General features: G+C 49.3%; 1 protein-coding gene across 1 annotated transcript; it reads left to right on the top strand.

The window, feature by feature from the left end:
* The first annotated feature begins 317 nt into the window (after positions 1 to 317).
* LOC141477184 (tetraspanin-36-like) lies at positions 318 to 24,093 on the top strand. Its single transcript, XM_074166271.1, has 7 exons — positions 318 to 377; positions 17,818 to 18,015; positions 19,426 to 19,500; positions 19,990 to 20,085; positions 20,608 to 20,760; positions 21,505 to 21,588; positions 22,405 to 24,093. The coding sequence occupies exons 1-7, from the start codon at positions 318 to 320 to the stop codon at positions 22,489 to 22,491; spliced, it is 753 nt and encodes a 250-aa protein (XP_074022372.1). The 3' UTR covers positions 22,492 to 24,093.
* Positions 24,094 to 24,727: the final 634 nt, after the last annotated feature.

Below are 24,727 nucleotides of genomic sequence, written 5' to 3'. Positions count from 1 at the left end.
AGCCGCGGCGAGAGCTTTTCCCAAAAGTTCCGTTTAACCCGAGCTTGAAAGTTGCAGGAGTTAAAAAAAATAAAATAAAATAAATAAAGCCGCCTCGAAGTCAACGCTAATTTGCTTTGACGTTTGTTCCCGGCTTTCTCTTGGAAAAAAAAAAAAAAAAAAATCCCAGAAGTTTGGGAAACTGCCGATTGGTGGCACCGATTGGTGGGTGGGAAGGAAGGGACGGGGCTGGGCTACGGGGCGGCTCCGTGGGCGGCCCCACGCGGGACCCAAAGCCGGGTTCCCCTTCCTCGCCCTCCCCAGTCCCGCTCCGGGCCATGGACTGCGGCGTGATCACCTCCAAGACCGTGCTGCTGCTGCTGAGCCTCGCCTTCTGGGTACCGCCGTGGGGTGTGTGTGGGGGGGTGGGATGGTGTTGAGGTCCCGGGCGGTGGGAGCGGCGAAGGGCTCGGGAAAGAAGGAGAAGGTGCTGCGGAACGTGCCGTGAGCCGGAGTTTCCGGAGTCAATGGGGTGTTTCGTTTAGGGGCGCGATAAGCGACGTTCGTTTCTACAGAAAACCCTACGTTTAGATCTTTTTAAAGAACGGGAAGATTTGGGGTTTTTAAGTTTTGGAGAAAAAAAATATATATAAAAAAAAAGGGCGTTTGGGATTTTTTTCGGGGTGTTTTCCATGTCGTAGGGTGGGGTTTTTTTTTTTTTAGTAGTTGTTTTTAAAGGCGTGTCATTAAAGCGTGTCATTGATCGGGAACAGAGGGAGCTGTTGGGCCGCAGGGGGTGAGGGCAGGATGTGGGGGCTACCCCCCCTTTTCTCCCTCCCCTTTCTCCCCCCCCCCCCCCAAAAGTTTGGGGCGAGGAGTATTTTGGGGGGAGCAAAACGGCCAAAGACTTTGTTCCAACTACGTTTGGTTGCAATTAGGCCTTTGCAAATCACTTCCTCGATAATTAAGTTACGAGCGGTCGGGAAAAAAAACCCACCAAAACCCAACCCACGAGGGTGGGGGCGTGTACTTTGTAGCCTAACCCCCCCCGGCGGGTTTGGGGGGGCACAGCCGGCTGGTGACAGTGACAGCGGGGCTTGGGGTAGGTGACCACCGGGAAGAGACGATGGTTATTCTGGTAACCAGTCCCGAGGGGGGGGGGGTTATACTGGTAACCAGTCTCGGGCTTTTCCCCTGCGTGGGGAAATTTGCTGAAACCCCCCCCCCCCCCCGCCCCCCCTCATCATCATCAGCCAGGGGTTTGTTGCTTCTCTCGGAGAAGGGTGTATCTGTAGCGCGGTTCGGGTGTTCACGTCCGCTTTGTAGGGTGTGAGTATTTTCCAGAGGGTGTTTTACACCGTGCTGGGGACAGTCGGGGTTGGGGCTCGGCACAGCGACAACCCCCCACCCCTGTTCCCCCCCCCCGCCATCGCCCATCCGAGCGGGGTTGGGTGACGGAGAACGTAAAGGACTTTTTGAAAGGGGGGGGGTTTCAGCTGGAGGTGTCGCTGCCCGTGTTCCGGGTGACACCCCTGTCACAAGAACAGCGCGGGGGCAGGCCCCTTTTACTTATCAAAAAAACACGATCTCACCACATCCTGCTCTTTGTCCGCGGAAATTCCCCGAGCTTCAGCTCAGGTGTGCCCCGGATCAGCGTCGTTGCTTGGCTGTTAAAAAGAAAAAGAAAAAGGAAAAAAAATCAACCTTACGTTCTCCAAAAGTCTCCCTGGTATTTTTTTTTTTTCGGCTCTAAGGGAATTCTCGAACTGTGATTGAAGCTCTTAAGTCACCCGGATCCCCCAACAATCGGGAATTATCCTTTTCTCCATCTCTAGGCTCTGAATTTGGGGTGAGCCGGACCAACCCTTTGGGTTTGGGTTTGGTTTTTATATCCCAGGAAGAGCGACGCGGCTCCGAAAATGCCGTGGCGTTTGGAGCCTGCCGCCGCCATTAGTGTGGTAATGGCATTCCCGACTCCGAACTGCAGAACCTGGAATTCAGGTTTTAGGAGGGTGGGGATGAAGGAACAAGACTCTTTTATGCTCTTTCAGAACGTTTCTAACAGTTGGGGCTGTCCCAAGTACAAGGCTCCAGATGGTTATCAAGAGGTTCTCAAAGACCATTAGACTTCTCCTCCAAGGAGTAATTTGTGCTCAGGCTGCAAATCTCATCCAGCTTGGATATTATTATGGAAAATAATTCCCCACCCGCATATTCAGCCGGTGCTTTGATAAAAGTTATTGCTTAGAAATTGTCCTAAAAAGGCAATAAATCCGCTTTTGGATCTCCGATGGTTATCGTCGCACAGGAACGATGACAGATTTTTCTAGGGGTTTCTAGGGGTTTCCTATACGGGGTGAAATTGATGGGCTCGTGCAAACCTCGTGAAGTTCAACCAAGCCAAGTGCAGGGTCCTGCACCTGGGACTTGGCAGTCCCAGGCACAAATACAGGTTGGGCGGAGAATGGCTGGAGAGCAGCCCTGAGGAGAAGGACTTGGGGGTGTTGCTGGATGAGAAGCTCAACATGAGCCGGCAGTGCGTGCTGGCAGCCCAGAAAGCCAACCACATCCTGGGCTGCATCAAGAGAAGTGTGGCCAGCAGGTCGCGGGAGGTGATTCTACCCCTCTACTCTGCTCTCGTGAGACCCCACCTGGAGCACTGTGTCCAGCTTTGGAGTCCTCAACACAGGAAGGACATGGACCTGTTGGAACGGGTCCAGCGGAGGGCCAGGAAGATGATCAGAGGGCTGGAGCCCCTCTCCTATGAAGACAGGCTGAGAGAGCTGGGGTTGTTCAGCCTGGAGAAGAGAAGGCTCCGGGGAGACCTCAGAGCAGCCTTCCAATATCTGAAGGGAGCCTACAGGAGAGCCGGAGAGGGACTCTTTGTCAGGAAGTGTAGTGACAGGACAAGGGGTAATGGTTTTAAATTGGCAGAGGGGAGATTGAGATGTGATATTAGGAGGAAATTCTTTGCTGTGAGGGTGGTGAGACCCTGGCCCAGGTTGCCCAGAGAAGCTGTGGCTGCCCCATCCCTGGAGGTGTTCAAGGCCAGGCTGGATGGGGCTTGGAGCAACCTGGTCTGGTGGGAGGTGTCCCTGCCCAGGGCAGGGGGTTAGAACTGGATGATCTTTAAGGTCCCTTCCAACTCTAACCATTCTATGATTCTATGAAAAAGCAACTTCTCTCGTACCCACCAGGCTCAGGACCAAATTTGTGGGTCATCCTGCGATGGGGGGGGTGAATTTGGGGGGGGCTGCAGGTGCACATAACTCCCCCCCCCCCCCCCCAACAAGGCATTGATTGAAGCTGTTTTAACTACGTAGTTCCTAAGGGTGGTGCTTCAAGCTGTGGGAGATCCACCCACCTCCAATTTTGCTTTTTAGCACCTACTAATTAGGTCCAAGTGGGTGGTTATTTTGATAAGTGGGTGTCGGCCTCTTCTAGGTCTTCATGGAACCTAAAGGAAGGAGAAGAAGGGTCAGAGGAGACTTTGATGTTCTTGGCAATGGCTTGTGAGGGGACTTGGCTGGGTGGGATGCGAAGATGTTCCTTGAAGGAGAGAGGTGAAACGCTGGGATTTGCTGGCTGGTCCGAGGGAAGACATTTGGAATTTTAAAACTAGATGGAAGTTTCATGCTTTGTTATTTCTATATAATGGGATCTACACACCCTCCCCAGGTTGGTTTTCCTTTTAACTCCCCTTCTTTCATCCCAAAGCTGCTGAATGTGGCTGCCCCATCCCTGGAGGGGTTCAAGGTCAGGTTGGACAGTGCTTGGAGCAACCTGGTCTGGTGGGAGGTGTCCCTGCCCAGGGCAGGGGGTTGGAACTTGATGATCTTGAAGGTCCCTTCCAACCCAAACCATTCCATGATTTCATGAATCCAGCCATTAGCACGGTGGCCCTGCTCACCTTCTCCTTCAGCTTCGTTGTCACTAGACAGGCCTCTGCTTCCAGAGAGGGTTTGCCTCTCCAGCAGTTCTCCTGGGGACTTCATCACCAAAAGGCCACCTTTTATGTCGCTGCAGTGAAAATCCTGGTTGCTCAGATTTCCCTTTCCCTTTCTCTCAGAGGTGGGCACGTCCCCAGCCTCACCCCACTTGCCCTACAGTAGAGAGAAGGATAAAGAGAAATTATTTTCCAGGGTGGTTTTAGATCGGATTGGAGAGAGCGGAATCCCATCTTTTGACAGCAACGGGACTGCCCGAGGAGGAGAAGCCCAGGACTGGCCCATAGCAGGGTGTGCTCTACCTGTGAGGAAAGCCAGACTTGGATTTCCCCAGCCGATCCCTGGTTCCCTCTGTGCCTGGGTGCGTTTGACCCCATCTCAGGTCGTTCGGGAGCTTTGCTGACTCTTCCGAAAACCTTCTTCGTTAACAAGAGGTGTGAGTTGCGGTTTCTGGGTTGGGATTGGACTCCAGATGGCTGCAAGGGTCATCCATTGACTGGAGAATAGAGAGGGGCTTTGCCTTCCCACCTGGTCCCTGTGGAGAATGTCCCAGCACTGCCTTCCATCTCCCTTCTCCACCCTACATCAGGTGATTTTTGCAAATATCTTTGGATTTGTGACCCGGGAGTTTCCGAGGAGCGTGAATTAATTGTGTTTGGGGTTATTAGTGTCATCCCTGCTTTGAGGAGATACTCGGCCTGGTTTGGGCATCCTGGAGTATCTGGTTTCATTTATTTCCTTTGCCCTCGGTGCATCCAAGACGAAAAGCTACTTATTTTCAACAGTGCCGGTGATGGGAGGTTTGGGAACGATCGCTCACCCGGAGAGAAATCAGCTGGATACTTAATAAATCAATTTAAAAACCCCAAGAAGGAGGATGGAAAATAAATTAAAAACGCCAAGAAGGAGGATCCCTAGATGGAATTGAAAAGGTAGCGAATAGCAAAGGTTGTGTTGGAGATAAGGGACGATAGAAACACCGTTATTTTTAAGGATGGGGGCTGTATTCTCCAAAGAATGGTTAAAGGTCTGGGTGGCAGCAGCCCTGGGACCCTTTTCTCACCTTTCCTCCATCTGTTCTTAGGCAAATCCTTAATCCTGCATGTGACCACCCGCTGGGGGGGACAGCTGGGGGGGGGGGGGGGGCAGGCAGCTCTGACTGGTTTTAATGCTGTGTGTGTGATGGAAGGTGGAAGAGCTGTGGGAGCTCCCATCCCCGCTCCGGGTCAGGGAAACACGGCTGATGGGTCTGACTCACCCTCCGTGGTGGAAAAAGCTGCTTAACCAAGATCCTTAGTACATCCAGTGAGTAAAGCTGGATTCATCCCCTTCTGATAAGGCTCAGGGACAGGTTTCCCTCTTGTTTCTGTCCCGTGGTGCTGGCTGGCATCCCCTGGGACCCACGGGGCGATGGAGGGGTCTGGGAAACGTCTTGACCCAGCGTGAGGAGCGTCGGGTGGGAAGAGGAAAAGGGTGGGTTCGTTTCTGGCTCAGCTGTGACCTCCTTGCTGAACTGGGAGGGGGGGTGGGGGGGGAACAGAGGCGTTAGCCACAGTGATGCCAGGGCTCGGTACCGGATTTGGACACTTTGGGGTGACCCACTTGAGCGCGCCTTGAAAGGACAAAGTTCTTCCTTATTTCAAAACCACTCTGCCCAAAAATCAGGAAGCAGAATTTAACTGACTTTCAGGAAAATGCACTTTGCCGTCCGCGTAGGGGCCTCACGGTTAAAATAAAACCAAGATGTTGATGCTGTGTGGTCGGGAAAGGGGAAGTGTTCAGATGATGGTGATGCAGATATACAATGTGAGAAACTTACCCTTTCCTGTGTGCTTCTGGGGAACAACCTTAGTCTGGCTTGTCCCCAGCTGTCCCCAAGGCTGTAGAAAGGCTCCTGTTGGATGGCCGGGTTCTGGATCCGGCTCTAAATGCACTTTGGTCTCTTCGCAGTTTGCAGGTGTCCAAAACCAGAGGTCTGATGTTGTAGAAGTCGCCTCTGATAATTACAGCTGCTCGAGATGTCCCATTTTGTCACCCTTCTGCAAGAAGCTCAGAGCTGGAGGACGCTTTATCCAGGGGGAATAGAAGGCGGCTCTTCCCTGTAGTTCATGTATGAATGGGGCATTTCCTTCGTTTTTCCCCCGAAAGCGTTGCACTGCCAGGCTGTGTTTCCTTTTCCGTGGAGCTGCGCAGGGTCCCTTTGCGGCAGGAGAATCCCAACCTGCGCTTTTCCTTACGGGAAGAGGTGCACATACACCCACGTGGCCCCGCCACCCGCGTGTCCCTTCCCTTTCCACTGGGTGACGAGCAATATTTCAGGGCAGATTAGAGCCCTGTCATCAGCTCCCAGACGTTTTTCCCAGGCTTTAGGATTAGCTCCGCTGTGTTCTAGGTGCACTTGGATATTTGGTTTAATCGCGGGATCGGGTGGCTGAGCCAGGAACAGCTTCTTAAGAAGCTGGGGTGGTTCTGAAGGCAAATATTGAACTAGAGGGCGTTTTGTGTCTGAACTGGCCGTTCAGATCTGAAAAGGCTTGGCAGCGGCTGATGAATCCATCCACGCTCAGCTTGAAGTTCGCAGCAAGCCCTTGCCCTGAGGTCTGGGTCTGAATTTGGGGAGAATGAGGGTGAAAAGGGTGGTGATGCTTTCTCCTAAGAGCGGTCCCGTTGTCCCCGCTGCTGCCCTGTGACTTTTGATTAGCGCGGTGACCCCGAGACAGAGGTTTAAACGTTAGAAATGAGAGGATCTGAGGCAGGATTCCTTGGTTTGTGCTGATGTGCAGTGTCTCCACGAGGACATCCCACCACTTACTTAGGCTTTCTAGGATACATGCTGGTTTTTAGGGGAGAAAAAAACAACCCCGGAGTTATGCTCGAGGTTGGACAACTTTAAGGAGAGCATTTATTTAACATAACTTTAAAACAAAGCCATGAAAACCAGAATCCCCACTTGAGCGTGTGGGATTGCAAGTGGCTACTGGTTTAGACAGAATCACAGAATGCTATGGGGTTGGAAGGGACCTCTGGAGATCATCTAGTCCAACCCCCTGCCAAAGCAGGTCCACCCAGAGCAGGTCCCACAGGAACGTGTCCAGGCGGGGTTGGAATGTCTCCAGAGAAGGAGACTCCACCACCTCTCTGGGCAGCCTCTTCCAGGGCTCTGCCACCATCACAGCAAAGAAGTTCCTCCTCATGTTTAGGTGGAACTTCTTACGTTCCAGTTTGTGCCCATTTCCTTTTGTCCTGTCCCTGGGCACCACTGAAAAAAGACTGGCCCCATCCTCCTGACACCCACCCTTGAAGTATTTATAGGCCTTGATCAGATCCCCCCTCAGGCTTCTCTTCTCCAGACTCAAAAGACCCAAGTCCCTCAGCCTTTCCTCATCAGAGAGATGCTCCAGGCCCCTCAGCATCTTTGCAGTCCTCTGCTGTCCCCTCTCCAGCAGTTCCCTGTCCTTCTTCAACTGAGGAGCCCACAACTGGACCCAGTGCTCCAGATGGGGCCTCACCAGGGTTTAGGGTTGGGGTTTTTTTTCCCCCATTGTAAGAGAACCACCGTTTTTCAGAACCTTTCGGCTGCTGCTCGTTGTTTTCATTCGAGGAAGAAAAAGGAAAAAACAAGCACTTCCCACCGTACCCGCCCAGCAGCCCCGCGGTGTGTTTCGAAGGCGAGCTGAAACACGCCCCGTAGTCGTGCATCGCGGCTGAATATTTAGATATAATGCACTTTGAAGAGTCTCCTGTGACTTTCTATAAGTAGAGTTTTTTCGGCCGCGTCCCACCTCCGTTCTTCACATCAGGAGACTGTGGTTTCAAGGGTTTGGAATTGTGGCCGATGACTGGCACGAGATGAGTGGCAGGTCTCTCCTGGGGCTGTTGGCAGGGCTGGCAACCGAGGACAGCTTGGAGGGGCTCACGGCTTTGGTGCTTTATGCCTCAATCCAAAGTCAACTTGCTGAGCTCAGTATTTTATTTTTTTTTTTATTATTTTTCAAATCGGTGTTTTCACAACTTGAGAGTCTGAGGGGACACAGAAAGTGAGTGTAAAATTGCTTTTCCAGCAGAAAAAAGTGGGGAAATACTTGAATCTATGGCCTTCCAAGAAATGGAAAATGCTGTAGGACGGTGGGGAGCGGAGCAGATCCATGGAAAGCAGAGGAGAATCCTTGGCAGACGAGGCCCTGGGGGTCGTGGTGGGCACCAAGCTGACCACGATCCGGCAAAGTGCCCTTGCTGCGAGAAGGCTGAGGGTACCCTGGAGCTGCATCAGGAGGAATGTTGCCAGCAGGTGGATGTAAGTGGCCCTTCCCCTCTGCTCAGCGCTGCTAAGGCCATGTCTGGAAGTGCTGGATCTGGTGATGGGGTCCCCAGTAGAAGAGACACAGACATACTGGACAACAAAGATGATGAAGGGACTGGAGCACCTCTCCTGTGAGGAAAGGCTGAGAGAGCTGGCACTGCTCACCCTGGAGAAGTCTCCAGGGGGTCTTATCAATGTATATAAATACCTGAAGGGAGGGAGCCAAGAGGACGGAGCCAGGCCCTTCTCAGTGGCACCCAGTGACAGGACAATGGGCACAAACAAACACCTGATGTTCAGGTTCCTCTGAACATCACGAAACACTTTTTCGTTGTGAGGGTGACCGAGCAGTGCCACAGGCTGCCCAGAAATGTGTTGGGAGTCACCATCCCTAGAGATATTCAAAAGCTGTTTGGACATGGTGCTGGGCAACCAGCTCTAGGTGTCCCTGCTTGAGCAGGAGGTTGGACCAGGTGACTTCCAGAGGTTCCTACCCACCTCAACCCTTCTGTGACTTCATATGACACTGGTGCGTGTCCAGCGGTGGCCGTGAGCTATGTGTGACCGGGAACTAGAGCAAATGGTGAGTACGTCCCCTCCTTAACGGTTGTTGCCTGTGTGGCCATCTGATGGATGTCACAGCCTGTAAGGAGGGTCACACGCTGTCCTGGATGAAGCCAGTTGACATAAGTGCAGCAATCATTGATTTATCATTCAGAGAAATCGATACCCTAAGCGTGGTAGGAACCGGTAGCCGAGGGCAGGAGATCCTTCCCGACTGGCAGAGTTTAAACCTGGGATAGGAAAAGGGGAGGAATCTGTTCAAGTGGGGTGGGAAGTGCTGAGCTAATTCCCTAATTGCTGCGGGGGGGGGAAAAAAAGCTCTGCCTGGGGGCAAGGGAGAGACTGTCAGGTGTGGGGGAGCTGCGTGGTCCTTATGGGCGAAGTGGAGTTTTAAACAGGAATTGTAAAGTTGTTAAAGTGAGAGTGAAATGAAGAAGGCTTTCTCGGAAGCGCTCAGTGCCTTTGTTTTCCCCTGGAAAACCTGTTGACTCCATGGAAAGGGAATAACGCAGCAGCTGGGGAGGTCTTGAAAATCCGGTGGCCGAGGGGAAGAATAAAATTTGTGGTACCAGGAAAGCAGCGAGGGAGCCAAATAGAGTAACTCCCCTTCTTTCTGGAGGAAATGTTGTGCAAACCCTGTCGAGCAGAGGATTCACCTGCCAAGTTTAAATCAAAAACCCGGTTTTGTACACGAAATACCCCAAATACAAGGAGTGGCTTTTGCTTTAAGCAGGGGGCGTGCAGCTGTAATTGAGAACCCGTGTTGCCGGGCCTTGATTCTAGATGGCGGGGGGGGGGGGGGGGGACACGGGGACAGCGCAGTAGTGGCAAACACTTGGCAAACTAATAATTGAAGATATTATCTTGATCTGTCCTCTGGCAAATTTAAAATTGCTGAAAACGGGATAGCATCCCAGCGATTGTAGCGGTTGGATGTAAAGGCAAAACATCAGCATTGGGTATCGGGTGAGATGCCCTGATTTAAATCGCTGCTGTGCAAAGGTAGTGGTGGAAAAAAAAAGTGGTTTTCAAGCCTTAAAATGAATTAAAACACCTCCTTGAGCTGATGGTTTAATGAACTAGAAGGGAATGGTTCCGAAAGCGCTCGTGTGGATATTGCTAGTTCTTCCAGTATGTATTTGCAGTGGTTTGCTGCCGAAAACAATTGCTATTACTCATTAAACAGTATTATTTACCGTATCTTTCTTTGCCCATAAAAAATTAATGATACGGGACAAAGTCGAATCCATCTGAGTTTTGTGCTGCGTTAGGTATTAGTGCTGGCCCTGGGAAAGTCCTCTCTGAAAACTGATGGGGGAGAAATGGCTTTTTAAAACCTCATTATCTCCCTTTTTTTTACTGTATAGAGGATGCATCTTGCTGAACGCATTTGTTTGGTGAATTTTCCATTTACCCTGTTCTTACAGCTTTCCCTTTTAACGTCCCTCCAGATCAACAAACTTTTAATTTCAGAGCTAGTAGTTTGGCTCCTTTACTGTGTTTTATTTAGGTTTGGCGAAGGACAAAGAAGCCTGTGCTGATAAATGCAAATGAACACAAACCTCTGTTTGGTTCTGCACTTGGGCCACAATAACCCCGTGCGTTGCTACAGGCTTGGGGAAGTGTGGCTGGAAAGCTGCCTGGAAGAAAGAGACCTGGGGGTTCTAATTGACAAGCGGCTGAATATGAGCCGGCAGTGTGCCCAGGTGGCCAAGAAAGCCAAGGGCATCCTGGCTTGTATTAGAAATAGCGTGACCAGCAGAAGTAGGGAGGTGATTGTGCCCCTGTACTCAGCACTGGTGAGGCCACACCTGGAGTATTGTGTCCAGTTTTGGGCACCTGGATCCAAGAGAGATATCGAGGTGCTGGAGCGAGTGCAGAGGAGGGCAACGAAGCTGGTGAAGGGCCTGGAAAACAAATCCTATGAAGAGCGGTTGAAGGAGCTGGGACTGTTTAGTCTGAGGAAGAGGAGGCTGAGGGGAGACCTCATCACTCTCTACAACTACTTGAAAGGACACTGTAGAGAGGTTGGTGCTGGTCTCTTCTCACAGGTAACTAATGACAGAACGAGAGGGAATGGCTTCAAGCTCCAGCAGAGTAGGTTTAGACTGAACATTAGGAAAGAATTTTTCAGAGAAAGAGTGGTCGGGCATTGGAACAGGCTGCCCAGGGAGGGGGTTGAGTCACCATCCCTGGATGTGTTTAAGAGCCGTTTAGATGTGGTGTTGGGGGATATGATATAGGGGAGAGCTTTGTAGAGTAGGGTAGATGGTTGGACTCCATGATCCCAAGGGTCTCTTCCAACCTGGATGATTCTATGATTCTATGATTCTCAGTTCCCAGCCATCACATAAGGTCAACTCGGTAAAACAAAGAAGGGAAAGTAGTGAAAATATCTGTTCCGCCTGACTCTTAGATGCAAATTTTATATATATACATATATTTTTTTTTTTTTCTTTTCCAGAGCAGTTGTATAGAGGGAAGTTTAAGGGGGCACTTGTGTGGCTGCGACGTTGAAGTGTTGCAAAATATTTGCATAGCCAGAAGCCTGTCGAGAAGGGCAGAGGCTCATGGTCATCAGCAGAGAAAAAATTCCCCTTCTGATGGTGGTAAAGTAAAAAACAAATTGCTGTACTTTTAGGAAAAAAAAAAAAAAAAAGAAATATATATAACATCTACTATTTTCCAACGGCTGTTCTGTCCTGCGTCAGTGAGACAGCTCAGCCACCCAGTCCCGTCCCCTTCTGTTTCGTGGGTAAGACTGAATATTCACGTGCGCATTGTGTGGCTGGAGAGAGTTCCAGCTTCTCACAGACCTTCCTGCTGAGCGTGGAAGCGGTGGCTGAAGTCCGCGTGGTGACTAACCCTGCCCCAAACACCAGCTTAGGAAAACCCCATCGTTACGGCGCGGCGTTCTTTCCGTTCAAGCCCAACAAGGAGTTCATTGTTGGCACTCAAAGGATTTAAGGTCTCTGGTTCTTTTGTCTGAGATGCAGAACGTGCAAAAGCAAGTGGTTCTTGCTTGATGCGAGAAGAGATGGTCGCAGCTTTGTCACTCAGCTGTGAAAAGGGACTTTCTTGCAAAATTTCCCCTTTACCTCATGTCTTCACAGCTCGTCTTATGAGTATCATCAAGGTTGTAACGAAATAGCAACAGCGTTTCCTGGAGCCCCAAGTGAGTCAGGCGGGGATGTCTGGGGAGGAAAGGGGGAAGGTTAGGATGTTCTGCTTGCCCCAGCTGGCAGATGCTGCCCCACCAACCGGATGAACTGGTTGTCCCATATCGGCCTTGCATCACTCCTTGGCTGCCTGCCCTGGGGTTTGTGCCAGCTGCACAGGGCGCATCGCGTGATCCTGTTCTGCCCTGAATTCACAGAATCCCAGAATGCTATGGGGTTGGAAGGGACCTCTGGAGATCATCTAGTCCAACCCCCTGCCAAAGCAGATCCACCCAGAGCAGGTCCCACAGGAAAGTGTCCGGGTGGGGTTGGAATGTCTCCAGAGAAGGAGACTCCACCACCTCTCTGGGCAGCCTCTTCCAGGGCTCTGCCACCCTCACAGGAAAGAAGTTCCTCCTCATGTTGAGATGGAACTTCCCATGTTCAAGTTTGTGCCCATTTCCTCTTGTCCTGTCCCTGGGCACCACTGAAAAAAGACTGGCCCCATCCTCCTGACACCCACCCTTGAAGTATTTATAGGCCTTGATCAGATCCCCCCTCAGCCTTCTCTTCTCCAGACTCAAAAGACCCAAGTCCCTCAGCCTTTCCTCATCAGAGAGATGCTCCAGGCCCCTCAGCATCTTTGTAGCCCTCTGCTGTCCCCTCTCCAGCAGTTCCCTGTCCTTATTGAACTGGGGAGCCCAGAACTGGTCCCAGTGCTCCAGCTGTGGCCTCCCCAGGGCAGAGCAGAGGGGGAGGATGACCTCCCTCCACCTGCTGGTCACATTCTTTCTGATGCCCCCCAGGATGCCATTGGCCTTCTTGGCCACGAGGGCACATTGCTGGCGCATGGCCACCCTGTTGTCCACCAGGACTCCCAGGTCTTTTTCCTCAGAGCTGCTCTCCAGCAGGTCACCCCCACCGTGTCCTGGTGCAGGGGGTTATTCCTCCCCAGGTGCAGCACCCTACACTTGCCCTTCCAAAAGAAAACTTCCACGTAGGAGCCTAAAAAAAATTGTGAAGGACAACAACAATTTCTAGTATTAATTTCTCAGAAGAATCCTGGCAACTGGGTATATAATTTCACGCTAGGTATATAATTTTCTTTGAGGAAGTGTTTGACTAATCATGAAAAAGCAATCTCTTCCTCCCCAAAAATAATGGCTTGAACTGGCTTGTGTATTTATGAAAGATTTTGGGGGCAGAGGGTTTCTTGAGATCCGACAAAATTTGTTTTATCAGCTGTACTTTACACTTTTTACTCTTGACTTAATGTCTGTCTTGAGAAGTGCAAAGGACATTTCTTTTCATATTTCTCTCCCAGAGAAGTTTCATCGTCGATTCAGGAAAGGGCAGAGGGAAGGAAAATCCCTCCACCAGATTTTGAACTTGCCTTAAGTACCGTAAAGGCATAAGTGGGAGAGCTTGGGTCTTGTTAGTCTGGAGAAGAGAAGCCTGAGGGGGGATCTGATCAAGGCCTATAAATACTTCAAGGGTGGGTGTCAGGAGGATGGGGCCAGTCTTTTTTCAGTGGTGCCCAGGGACAGGACAAGAGGAAATGGGCACAAACTTGAACACAAGAAGTTCCACCTAAACATGAGGAGGAACTTCTTTCCTGTGAGGGTGGCAGAGCCCTGGAGGAGGCTGCCCAGAGAGGTGGTGGAGTCTCCTTCTCTGGAGACATTCCAACCACACCTGGATGGACACGTTCCTCTGGGACCTGCTCTGGGTGGACCTGCTTTGGCAGGGGGTCGGACTAGATGATCTCCAGAGGTCCCTTCCAACCCTGTATCATTCTGTAAAAGCTCAGAGATTTATGTGCGGAAATGCTTTTCTTCTCCACTTTCAAAGTTTAGGTCTGGGATTCATCTACAGAAGTAAAACAGGGAACAGATTGTTACCTGAAATGCCTTCCACTCCCTGAGTGCCTCTGCTCTTCAGCCTTCAAAGTCTTCACTTTGAATTAAAACCCAGGGGTGAAGCCACGACTGTTCCTCAGTTTGTGGGGAAAAATGTGAACTTCTTGAAGTCAGATCTTTACCCGAAGTCTTTTATTTTTACCTCGTTACACTTCCTTTTTTCTGCTTGGAAGCAGAAGTTCAGAAATTATAATAGACCACTTGCTGTGTTTGCCCTAAAACCTGCTGTGATCGTGCCAGTCTGTAATTGTATTGATAAAGTTTGGGCAAGGATCTCCTTGAACTCAACGCCGGACCCTCTGCTGTTGGCTTATTGTCGTGGAGCTTTGTTAGTCCTTGGCTTTTCAGGCCTTCTGTGAATGGGCTTCACAGTGGTGGTTTAGAATTTGTGGTGGCCCTTTACTAGCAACAAGGTCTTCCTTCGTTCCCCACAGCTGGTCTGTTTTTACCGTTTCCTGTGCGTTTCCTTTGTGCTGTGCATTGAACGTGCTGAAAATCGGTAGAAAACGGGGCGCAGAGAGGAGATAGGAGGAATGTGTCTGTGGTCTAAATCACTTGCCGAAGGATAATGGAAACTGTGGGAAAGTAACGGGAGATGAGCGAGGAGGACTGTAAATATGCTCAAGCGACTCGCACGTGGGGCGCTGGAAAGCGCATCTATCGCTCTAATTGTTGTTTAGTCTTGTGTGCTGATTAAATTTGTTCTTTGCCTTTCATCCGTGGTTTCGCGGTTGTTCCTGCCTCCTGCCTGGGTCAGCTCCCACAGAAACGTTGGAGGATTCTTTTCTGTGAAACATCCTATAGGAAGATTAAATTATGAAGCAGACTGTCTTTGGAGGTACAGAACTGCTTGCAAAGGCTGGGACTGGAGTTACGCGGAAGAGCAGGGCTTGACATCCTCTGAAGGTGACAAATGATTAACTTGGCACTTTGCACATTAACTTTGACACATTAACTAAGTCACAAGGCTCTTTCGTTGTGCGTGCTTTGACGTGACATTGCTGCTGAATGCCGGTGACTCATTTACTTGCCAAAAAAAAATGTGGCTTGTGCTTTTTTTGTACCCCAGCTGCTCAGTCTGTGCAGTGACGTTACCCCTGCTCCGTTTCCCCAGGGACTGCCTTCCCCCATCACAAACCTTTCTGAGGGTCTCACGGTCCTTCTGGTTTTCTCCTGGGGCTGTGGGCCCTTAGCGGTTGATGACAACTGTGGTGGGACATCCCAGCCTGCGTGCTGAGCTGGTCCAAATTCTGATGGGACTTGGGTCTTTTTAGTCTGGAGAAGAGAAGACTGAGGGGGGATCTGATCAAGGCCTATAAATACTTCAAGGGTGGGTGTCAAGAGGATGGGGCCAGTCTTTTTTCAGTGGTGCCCAGGGACAGGACAAGAGGAAACGGGCACAAACTTGAACATGGGAAGTTCCATCCCAACATGAGGAGGAACTTCTTTGCTGTGAGGGTGTCAGAGCCCTGGAGGAGGCTGCCCAGAGAGGTGGTGGAGTCTCCTTGTCTGGAGACATTCAAACCCCACCTGGACCCGTTCCTGTGGGACCTGCTCTGGGTGGCCCTGCTTTGGCAGGGGGTTGGACTAGATGGTCTCCAGAGGTCCCTTCCAACCCCATAGCATTCTGGGATTCTGTGATGGCCTCTGCAAAAACATCCTCGTTAGTGGCCATGCCCAGATGCGAGCTCTCGATTTAAATCCATGTGCAGGAGCCTTCGTGCTGCTAGTGGCTGGCTCCACCTTTGTCTGAGCTGGTGCTGGCCCAGCTGAACAGAGCATTTCTGTGGCTGATAAAAGCCCTCACATCTCCTGTCTTGAATCTGCATTGTTTTCACTGGGTTTGGGGCCGACATGGCCAATCACTGTGCTCGATAGTCCTGGAAAATACTAGAAATAAAGGATATACTGGGCAAATCCCATCATCGTGTCTTCTCCACGATGATGGATGGTCAGCCCAGGAGTGTTACTTTCTTCTCTGTTGCTGCCCTTGCCCAGATGATGCTGTTCCAGAACGGAGAATAGGTGGACAGTCGCACGTGCATCCAGCTCCCCAGGCCATAAATATGGGGTGTCCTTTTTGAGTCATAGGCCTTGCTCTTTTTGTGCAATGGAAAGCAAGGCAGGTCGGAGGTGCAGCGTCCCCAGCCCCACCTTTAGTATTGCTGATGTTCCAGGGACTTTTCCTGTCCCACTTTCAGTACAAGAGCTTAGTGTCGGAGGAGGAAGAGGGGAGGTTGCTCACGGTGGTGAAGGGAAAAAGCATCGGTGCCCTTGGAGCTCCAGTATTCTCATCCTTTCCCTGCATCCCTAAAATGGGGTGGGAGAAAGAAGCCCTGGACACTGTACGCCGGCAGGCAGGGAAATGGGAAAGAGATTTCCCTAGCGCCACCTGAAAACCCAATGTATGTGGAGAAGAAAAAAAGCTCTTGAGAATTGGTGATCGCATTCCATTTCATGTGTCACTTTATAGAAGTCCTTCTGTATCTGAGCCCCAACACAGCAGGACCTCGCGTGACACGTGCTAAAGGTCTCCAAGGTTTAGTTTGATCCTGGTTTCATCACTTGGTGTGCATCTGATTCCGTAATTTTGAGGTACAGGCAGCGTCCAGGAATGCAAGAGCAGTGTAGGATGAGAGCTGTCTGAAATGAAGGATGTCCCCTGCACTTGGAGGTAATTGAAGGGCAGGCACCAGACCTGGCTGGAGGGGAAGGAGGCAAAGAACGTAAAGGAGCTGCAGTGTGAGGAGTGTTTGATTTAATTAAAAACATACAGTACTGAGGGAAGTAATGAACTGCTCGTATGCTGCATGATGAAATCCAGCTGTAGCCTATTGAAAACAAACAGGCTGATTTTTTATTTTTTTTTTTTCCCCTCAAGTGAGTTCCCCAGAACGTGAGTACGGACGGCGCTTCATTTTTACAGGCGTAGTCTTGTGCTGGAGGATTCTAGAAGATGGATGAGCTGTTGTAACTCTGGAGAGAATTTGTTTATGCCACTGGTGAGGCATTGGCAGGGCATTGCTGAGCCTGTCGGTGCTATTTCCAGGGCTGTACCCGGTTCTGAGGATAAAAGTCTTCTGTCTCCAGGGCTACCAGTTGGGCAGCTGTCACTGGTGCGCCGTATGTTGGCCTCAATCAGCAAAACATCCTTTCGGAGGAGAATTTATTTTAGAGGTCACGGAATTCTGTTTCCTCTAGGAAAAGGAGGGCCTGTGTTTTGTTGAGATCAAGAACGTTTGCGCCTCGGTGGTTAATGATTTTGTGAGTGTGGAAAGGATAAGTTTTTGTCAAAAAAAAACCCCAAAAAAGCCCCAAACCAACAGCCCACCCTTGTGGTGATCATCTTAAAAGCTGATCCCGCCAAATGCAGGGTAGGGTAGGAGGTAGGTGATCTTGGGTAGGAAGCGTGAATCTCGCCCTCTGCAGAGACACTGGCTGATGCAGGGCAGGGGGGTTGGAACTCGATCACAGAATCATAGAATGGTTAGAGTTGGAAGGGACCTTAAAGATCATCGAGTTCCAACCCCCTGCCCTGGGCAGGGACACCTCCCACCAGACCAGGTTGCTCAAAGCCCCGTCCAGCCTGGTCTTGAATCACTCCAGGGACAGGGCAGCCACAACTTCCCGTGGGCAACCGACGACCTTTAAGGTCGCTTCCAACTCTAACCATTCTGTGATAGACTCCCGTATCTCAGCTCAGCTAAAGTGGTCCTTCGTTAGTCAAGGAGTGATTCACGGGAAGTGAATTCTCTCTTCTCTGCGTTAAAGTTTGGATGAGTAGCTAATTTCAGCTCCATGCTTTTATTTTTTTTCTAGATCTTTGCCTACTGTACTCATTACTTCCAAAGTTTAAATTTTAATTAGGCCATTACAAAAAGATCCATGTTTACTTTCCTGGGCAGATGCTTCATAAATAACGGCTAATAAAAATAATTTTCTTTATTGCCTTTCAGGCGGCAGCAGCAGGTCTCAGCTATGTTGGGGGATACGTCATCAACACCTACAAGAGCTACGACAACTTTCTGCAGGACAAGTATGCTCTGCTGCCAGCCGTGATCATTCTTTGCGTTGCTACGGTCATGTTCATCATCGGGTTGATCGGCTGCTGTGCCACCTTCCGGGAGTCTCGAGTTGGCCTAGGGCTGGTGAGTGGAGCACGTTATTTGGGTGTCCTCTTCTTCATCCAGTTGCGTGGTGTGGGAGGGTGCTCCACCAGACCTTCTCAGGACACGCAGAGAGGAAAGTAAAAGGTTATTCTGACATATACTGCTGAAGCACTCCTCCTTTGTGGGAGTTAGGTACCGCTGTAAGGCATGGATTGATGGTGAGTGTGGCCAGCAGGTGGAGGGAGGTCATCCTCCCACTCTGCTCTGCCCTGGGGAGGCCCCATCTGGAGCACTGGGTCCAGTTCTGGGCTCCCCAGTTCAAGAAGGACAAGGAACTGCTGGAGAGGGGACAGCAGAGGGCTACAAAGATGATGAGGGACCTGGAGCATCTCTCTGAGGGACTTAGGTCTTTTGAGTCTGGAGAAGAGAAGGCTGAGGGGGGATCTGATCAAGGCCTGTAAATACTTCAAGGGTGGGTGTCAGGAGGATGGGGCCAGTCTTTTTTCAGTGGTGCCCAGGGACAGGACAAGAGGAAATGGGCACAAACTTGAACATGGGAAGTTCCATCTCAACATGAGGAGGACCTTCTTTCCTGTGAGGGTGGCAGAGCCCTGGAAGAGGCTGCCCAGAGAGGTGGTGGAGTCTCCTTCTCTGGGGACATTCCAACCCCACCTGGACACGTTCCTGTGGGACCTGCTCTGGGTGGCCCTGCTTTGGCAGGGGGTTGGCCTAGATGATCTCCAGAGGTCCCTTCCAACCCCATAGCATTCTGTGATTCTGTGAGGCTAAATTATGCGTTGCATGGCTTTGTGTAGACAAATACCCACAGCCATGGAGAGTTTGATGGCTCTGCCTCAGCTACCTTGCTGGACATAAGCATGGAGTAGCAAGTTTTGAGAAGAAGTGTGATGGTGAGGGAACAGGAGGAGATGTGAATTTCCAAAACAAGCAAAAAAAAAAAAAACCAAAACCCAAACAGTATTGTTCTGCTGACTTTAGTTCTCTGAATCCTAAAAGTATGCCTCAACTTCTAGAATAATTTCTAAAAGGCTAAAAAGATTCAAGCTGAGTAACTTGGGCCCCCAGCTGATGTTTTGAAGGTGATGTGAACTCAATAAGCAGTGCCCAACGTACCTAACACAATATCCGTGCAGTCTCCTGTTTGACAGCCGCCTTGTGAAGTGTTTCATAGGTTCTTTTCATACTGATGACATCATGGCAGCGTTCAGGAGGCTGCCTACGTTGGGCATGCGTCCTGTGGGGCCACGTAGTCCCAGGCTCGCACAGTAATCTCCTATTCTATTTCTATTCTGGAAACTAGTTTGATTGGAGAGGCAAAAACAGATAACGATAACTTACCACGATAAATCAACGTGATGGGTAATGTGCAATTGAATCCAAATGCTGTGGAATTCATCCTTACAGTCTCTCTCTCTCTGATCATTTCAGTTCTTGGCCATTATCCTGGTTATCTTTATTGCAGAAGTATCCGCTTTTGTCCTGGGATTTGTTTACAGGGAAAAGGTAAGCAAAGAATTAGCATCTCTGTGCTAACCTGAAAATAAAGAATAGATCTTGCATTGTTAGAGCATTCCAATATATCCAGTTTTCTAGCACTTCATCCCTTATCCCGCAGCCTGCAGGGCAAGCGGGAATGGGGATGTCACCATCCGGAATGTGGATTGGTCTTTGTTGGGAACGTGGTGAATACATAAAGTACCTGGCAGGCATCGCAACAGACTCTAATTTGGAATTAACAGTTGCTGATGCTCGCAAAGGAGGGCTTTTCCATCGGGAGAAGCAAGCTTCTATCCAGGAATGTAATTCTGGTTAAGTGCTACTTGCATTTTATCTAAAACATCGCTTGATTTTTATTTATTTTTTTTCCCCTTGGTTTCCCGTTTTCCCTTTAGTTTTTTCCCCTTAGATACAGATCTTTTGCAGTTTCCACTAGATAAAATTCTTAGCTCTCATCTTAAAAGAGTATTGGGTTTTTTTTCCCTCTCTAAATAGGTAAAAACTGATGTACAAGGCACAATGCGCTCAGTCTTTGAGAAGTACGATGGGAAAAATCCGGAGTCTACTGTTGTGGATTACCTGCAAGAACAGGTAAGAAAACATTTAAATTGTCCTGAGAATTATTTAGAAAAGAACAGCTGGGTGCTAAACAAGGAATTGGGGCTGGGAAGGGAGGGGAAGAGGGTCAGTGTGGTTGTATCCAGGATCTCAGCTCGGTAGCAGTGTTAACATCCGATTCTACAGGTTGCCCAGAGAAGTGGGAGATGCCCCATCCCTGGAAACATTCAAGGTCATGTTGGATGGGCTCTGAGCAACCTGATCTAGTTGAAGATGTCCCTGCCCATGGCAGGAGGTTGGACTAGACAACCTTTAAATGTCCCTTTCAACCCAAACCATTCGATGATTCTCCCAGGCAATTGAGGGTACTCCCCACTTTGCAGAGTTGGCCTTTTCAGGCTTCTGGTATGAAGTTCACGTAAATGAATAATCTTGTTGACGTGAGCGGCTTTTGGATCAGACCAAATGAGTACACACGACTAACTGCTGCTGAGAATCCTGTACCATGTAATAAAAGGATAAGATAAGACTCCGTAACTGTCCTGTCTTTGGCAGCTTCATTGTTGTGGGGTAAAGAACTACAGCGACTGGACGACCACAGTGTGGTTTAATTCCACCGGTAACAGCAGCGTCCCTCTGAGTTGCTGCAGGCAAGATATGAAGAACTGCACGGGGCGCCTGGATCAGCCGCAGGAACTCAATATGCGGGTGAGGATAAAGGACACGGTTCCACATCTGGGCTGTGAGCATTCCCAGCCAGCCAGAATGAGGAAAACCAATGAGGAAAGCACTTCAGGCAGGGCTTAGGGATAACTTCATCCAATTCTTTTCAGCAGTTTGTCCCCCAAGCCTTTTTCTCCCCGTGGTTTTCCTCTAGCTAACTTCTTCCTCATATAATTCTATAAAAGCTCTTAGATGATGGAGGGACACCAGTCTGGATGTTTGGTCTTGTCTGTCTGCTGGTAATTCTTCCATCTGAAGATGCTACAGAAGCAAGGTGACAAGGCCGAAGCACTAGCTATGGGCACGTAGTTGTTCAAACAGGGGTAGGGAAAGAGACTCTTGTAGGATTGACCATGAATGCGGAGAACTGCATACCAGGTTCCTCAGTCTAGGGCACAAGCCCATAAGTTGACTTCTAGAGATACCATTGGTGGTCTCCCGGCTCTGAGTTTTGGCACAAGTGGCCTGAGCTAGAGGAGATTGAGAAGCAGCAAATGGCAGTGAGTTGTGCTTTGGCAGTGCCTCTCCTCGAGCGAGAGGAGAACAACACGCCGTCGGGTCCGGAAGACAGGAATGGAAGGCCTTAGGTCTGCAGTGGCTAGTTAGAAAGGCCTTAGGAGGTCCTGCTTCCTTTGAAGGGCTAGGGAGAAAAAAACAAGTACAGAAAAAAAAAAATCCAGCTGAATTTAACATCTTTTAACTTGTTTTCACCCATCTCTTTCATGGCAGGGCTGTGCAGAGGAACTGGAGGCTGGGCTGCAGAGCGTTATCAGCTATGCCATGCTTGTAATCCTGGGCTTTGCCATTGTAAAGGTAAATATTTTTATCTCTTCCCTCATGGAAAATAATGCTGTTTGCCGTTTGATCCCAGGGCTTTTTCTTCTACCATGTCCTACAGCCTTTTGCTGGCTCTGAAGTGGACCCAGTCCTCTGTTCCTCACTTGTTTTCTTTCAAATTTCTGCATTTCGTCTGCATGATGTTAAGGGGAGGGATCCAAAATTCCAGTAGGGGATTTGGGATGGTAGGTCAACGGAGAATCCATCTCGGTCATTTGGTAGGAAATACAAAAAGCTGGGTGTGATTAAAAGGCCTAGATCTAGAATTCTTTATTAACCAGCTTTTCTATATTTAACTGGAATTTAAAAAAATAGCTCATCAAAAAAAGCGATAAGTTCTATGTTCTACACTCCCATGACATATCCCGTTACTATTTATGATGAACCCTCCCACCACAATCTCTCCTCTGATCATCCCTAAAGAGTGTCTCAGCATACTCTGCACTATCTTTATTTGCATGTTTTACATACTTAAGTATCTTACAGAGCCCATTTTAAGTCCAGAGTAATCCCATGCTTCCACTGAAATTTTTCCCCACAGTAAGATAACTAGGAATTACTGTGGATGTGTAAATTAATGGGAGAAACCGGGAAGGAAAAAAGCTGAGCTGGAACTATTACTGGAAATTGATATGCAAAAAAATTACTTTCTGTAGATGTATTTTCTAAGTGCTTTTTAATATGAAAGGAATGTCCTTGCGGTGATGAAGAAGTCTAATTAACATATAGGTGTGTTGAGTCTGATGACTGAAAAAAATACAGCAAAACTAATTCTCTTGCGCTCTTTTTCAGTTCTTCGGCATGCTGAGTGTCTGCGTGCTTACTTGCAAGAGAGAAGACACCGGATATCAACCTCTTTACTCAGGGGTGTTTGCTTAATAAAATGCAAAGATCGCTTTTCTTTGGCTTCCCGATGATAAAATAGACTTGATAAGTTGAACGCTAATGGACAGTTTACGGCCTTCTAGCGAAATATTTTGTTTTATGTACATGAAACAAAAAGAACCTTGTGTATTGACTTGGGAAAAGTTTCTTGCGGGTGACCTGAAATGGAAATTTCAATATTAAGTGCCCTACAGTAACGTACCCTCATCTTGCCTACCACAGCTTTCTGTGAGGTTATTGTAGATTTGGGTTTGTGACTTCAGATGCCACCAGGTGGTGCTCCAGAAAGAATCTTTCTTCTGGAGTTCTTTCCTCTACCCTTAAAGCATGCAGAAGAAACCTTATTTTTAATCACTAAACCGATTGAGACCGCAGGAGGGGTTTCAGCTGTCTGCACAAACATCAGATGATTCCCACAGTGTGGTTAAACAGCAAAAGGAACTTTTGAATGCCAGGTTCAAATAGTCTTCGTAAGCATGGGGAGTTAGAGTACGTTTTCTTTATATCTGATGGTGTTTCTATGGGTTTCTTCCTCCTCCCTATGGTCTTATGTTGTAATTCAGTTTACTGCAGAGGTTGTTAGTGCAAGACAACCTCGTGTTTAAAGTCTAGAACAGACATTTGGGTTGTTATTTTGAAGCAGCTAGCAAATGTGAACAATCCCAGGTTAGGAGGGGACGTGTGTTTTGAGCTTTTGTGCTCAGGATGGCTCTCTTTGGCTTGGGTTTTTTGTCCCCCTTTTTTTTTTAGTTATTATTATTTAACATTAAAAATTGCTTATGAAGCAGCGCTTTTGACATTTTTTTTTTTTTTTCCTCTCCTTTTACTGATGCTTCTATGGTTTGTCTAAAAGGCAAGACTATGTCTGTCCATTCAGTGTCGAGTTCTCAGGAGTTTCTGGGACAAAGGCAGGCGGGAAGATGGCGGGGCAGGAGGCCTTGGCTCGGTGGGGTTCTGCAGGCAGGGGACGATGGAGGGGTTCCTGCCGCTCTCCCTGCCCCACTGAGGCTCTTGTCACCCCTAAAAATGATAAAACCATCCATAACCTGTTGTCTGGTGGTGTCACACAACTCCTCCTTTGCTAATTTTCCTTTCCCCTTAAAGGTCTGCTGAATGCAGTGGCTTCTTGGGTTGCACTGAAATTGCTTTAAAAATGCTCCTTCCTTAACACATTTGTATGTTAATCTGTTTTTCAGTTCTTTAGGGTTTTGGTTGGTTTTTTTTTTTTTTGGTTGTTTTTCGAGTTGGGGAGGGAACCGTGAGCTATTCTTAGTTAGGGAATTGGGGTAAAGCAACAGAGTTTTTGCTTATTTTTTCTTTGGAGAGAGATAAGCAGTCCTAGCCTTAGCAATAAACTTTTATATCTGTAGCTAATTAGAAGAAAAGGAGTTTGGCGTAAATGTTTGGTGTTATTTTTGGTTTGTTTTGTTTTTTTCTTTTTCCCTTTTGCCCCCAGAGAAAAGAAAGCAATGGGTGATGATGTTCTATAGGAGACATACCAGCGTGTCTATGTAGATGTTGAAAACCGACTTACTTTTTAACGAGGGCTTTGTCTTCTGTCGAACGTCGCAATAAACTTAATTTATGTAACCAATTAACCAAGGCTCTGGGGTTGTTCTTTTGTTTTTGAGTTTGTTTCGGTTTTTTTTCCCCCTCGGTGGAAGCCCGGTTCCTGAAGGGGCCGGGCCCGTCCCCTCAGCGCTTCCCGCCTTCCCCCGCCCGCCGCCTCAGCGCCGCCTCCCGCGCATGCGCGGCGCCGCCGCTCGGCGAAAGGGCGGCGGGTTTGAACGGTCGGGGACGGTCGGGATCCTCGCCGGGGACCCACTGCTCCTTCTCCGGGGAACCCCCTGCTCCTCCTCAGCGCCCCGAGGGGAGCCGGTCTGCGGCCTCCGTAGCAGCGGTGAGAGCGGGACGGTCGAGGGAAGGAAGGAAGGCGGGTGTTGGAGCAGGACGTGAGGTAAAATGGAGGGCGGGTGGGGTTTTGTAACGGTTTCTCCTCAGGTGTGGAAGCCGGCACGTCTCTAATGACTGATTCAGCCAGCGTGCTGGTTCGTGGTGTTTTTAAACGAAAAGCGAAATAAAAGCTTCGTTTTCAGGGGGGAGGTAGCCGTGTGGGCGCTGCAGGCCCAAGGGCGGGCGGGCAATAGCGTTGAATGGAGGTTTGTTACACAGCGGCTGGGGGAGATGCACTTTAGCAACGTTTTATCAGTTATTTTCTATAATACAGTTA

Source organism: Numenius arquata, chromosome Z, assembly GCF_964106895.1.
Source record: "Numenius arquata chromosome Z, bNumArq3.hap1.1, whole genome shotgun sequence".
NCBI classification, from domain to species: domain Eukaryota; kingdom Metazoa; phylum Chordata; class Aves; order Charadriiformes; family Scolopacidae; genus Numenius; species Numenius arquata.
This window is presented reverse-complemented; position numbering and strand designations above follow the sequence as displayed.

Coding starts and splice junctions, on each gene's coding strand:
- LOC141477184 (XM_074166271.1), top strand. CDS start 318: ATGGACTGCGGCGTGATCACCTCCAAGACCGTGCTGCTGCTGCTGAGC. Junction 20,086..20,607: donor TGGATTACCTGCAAGAACAG/GTAAGAAAACAT, acceptor TGTCTTTGGCAG/CTTCATTGTTGTGGGGTAAA. Junction 20,761..21,504: donor CGCAGGAACTCAATATGCGG/GTGAGGATAAAG, acceptor CTTTCATGGCAG/GGCTGTGCAGAGGAACTGGA.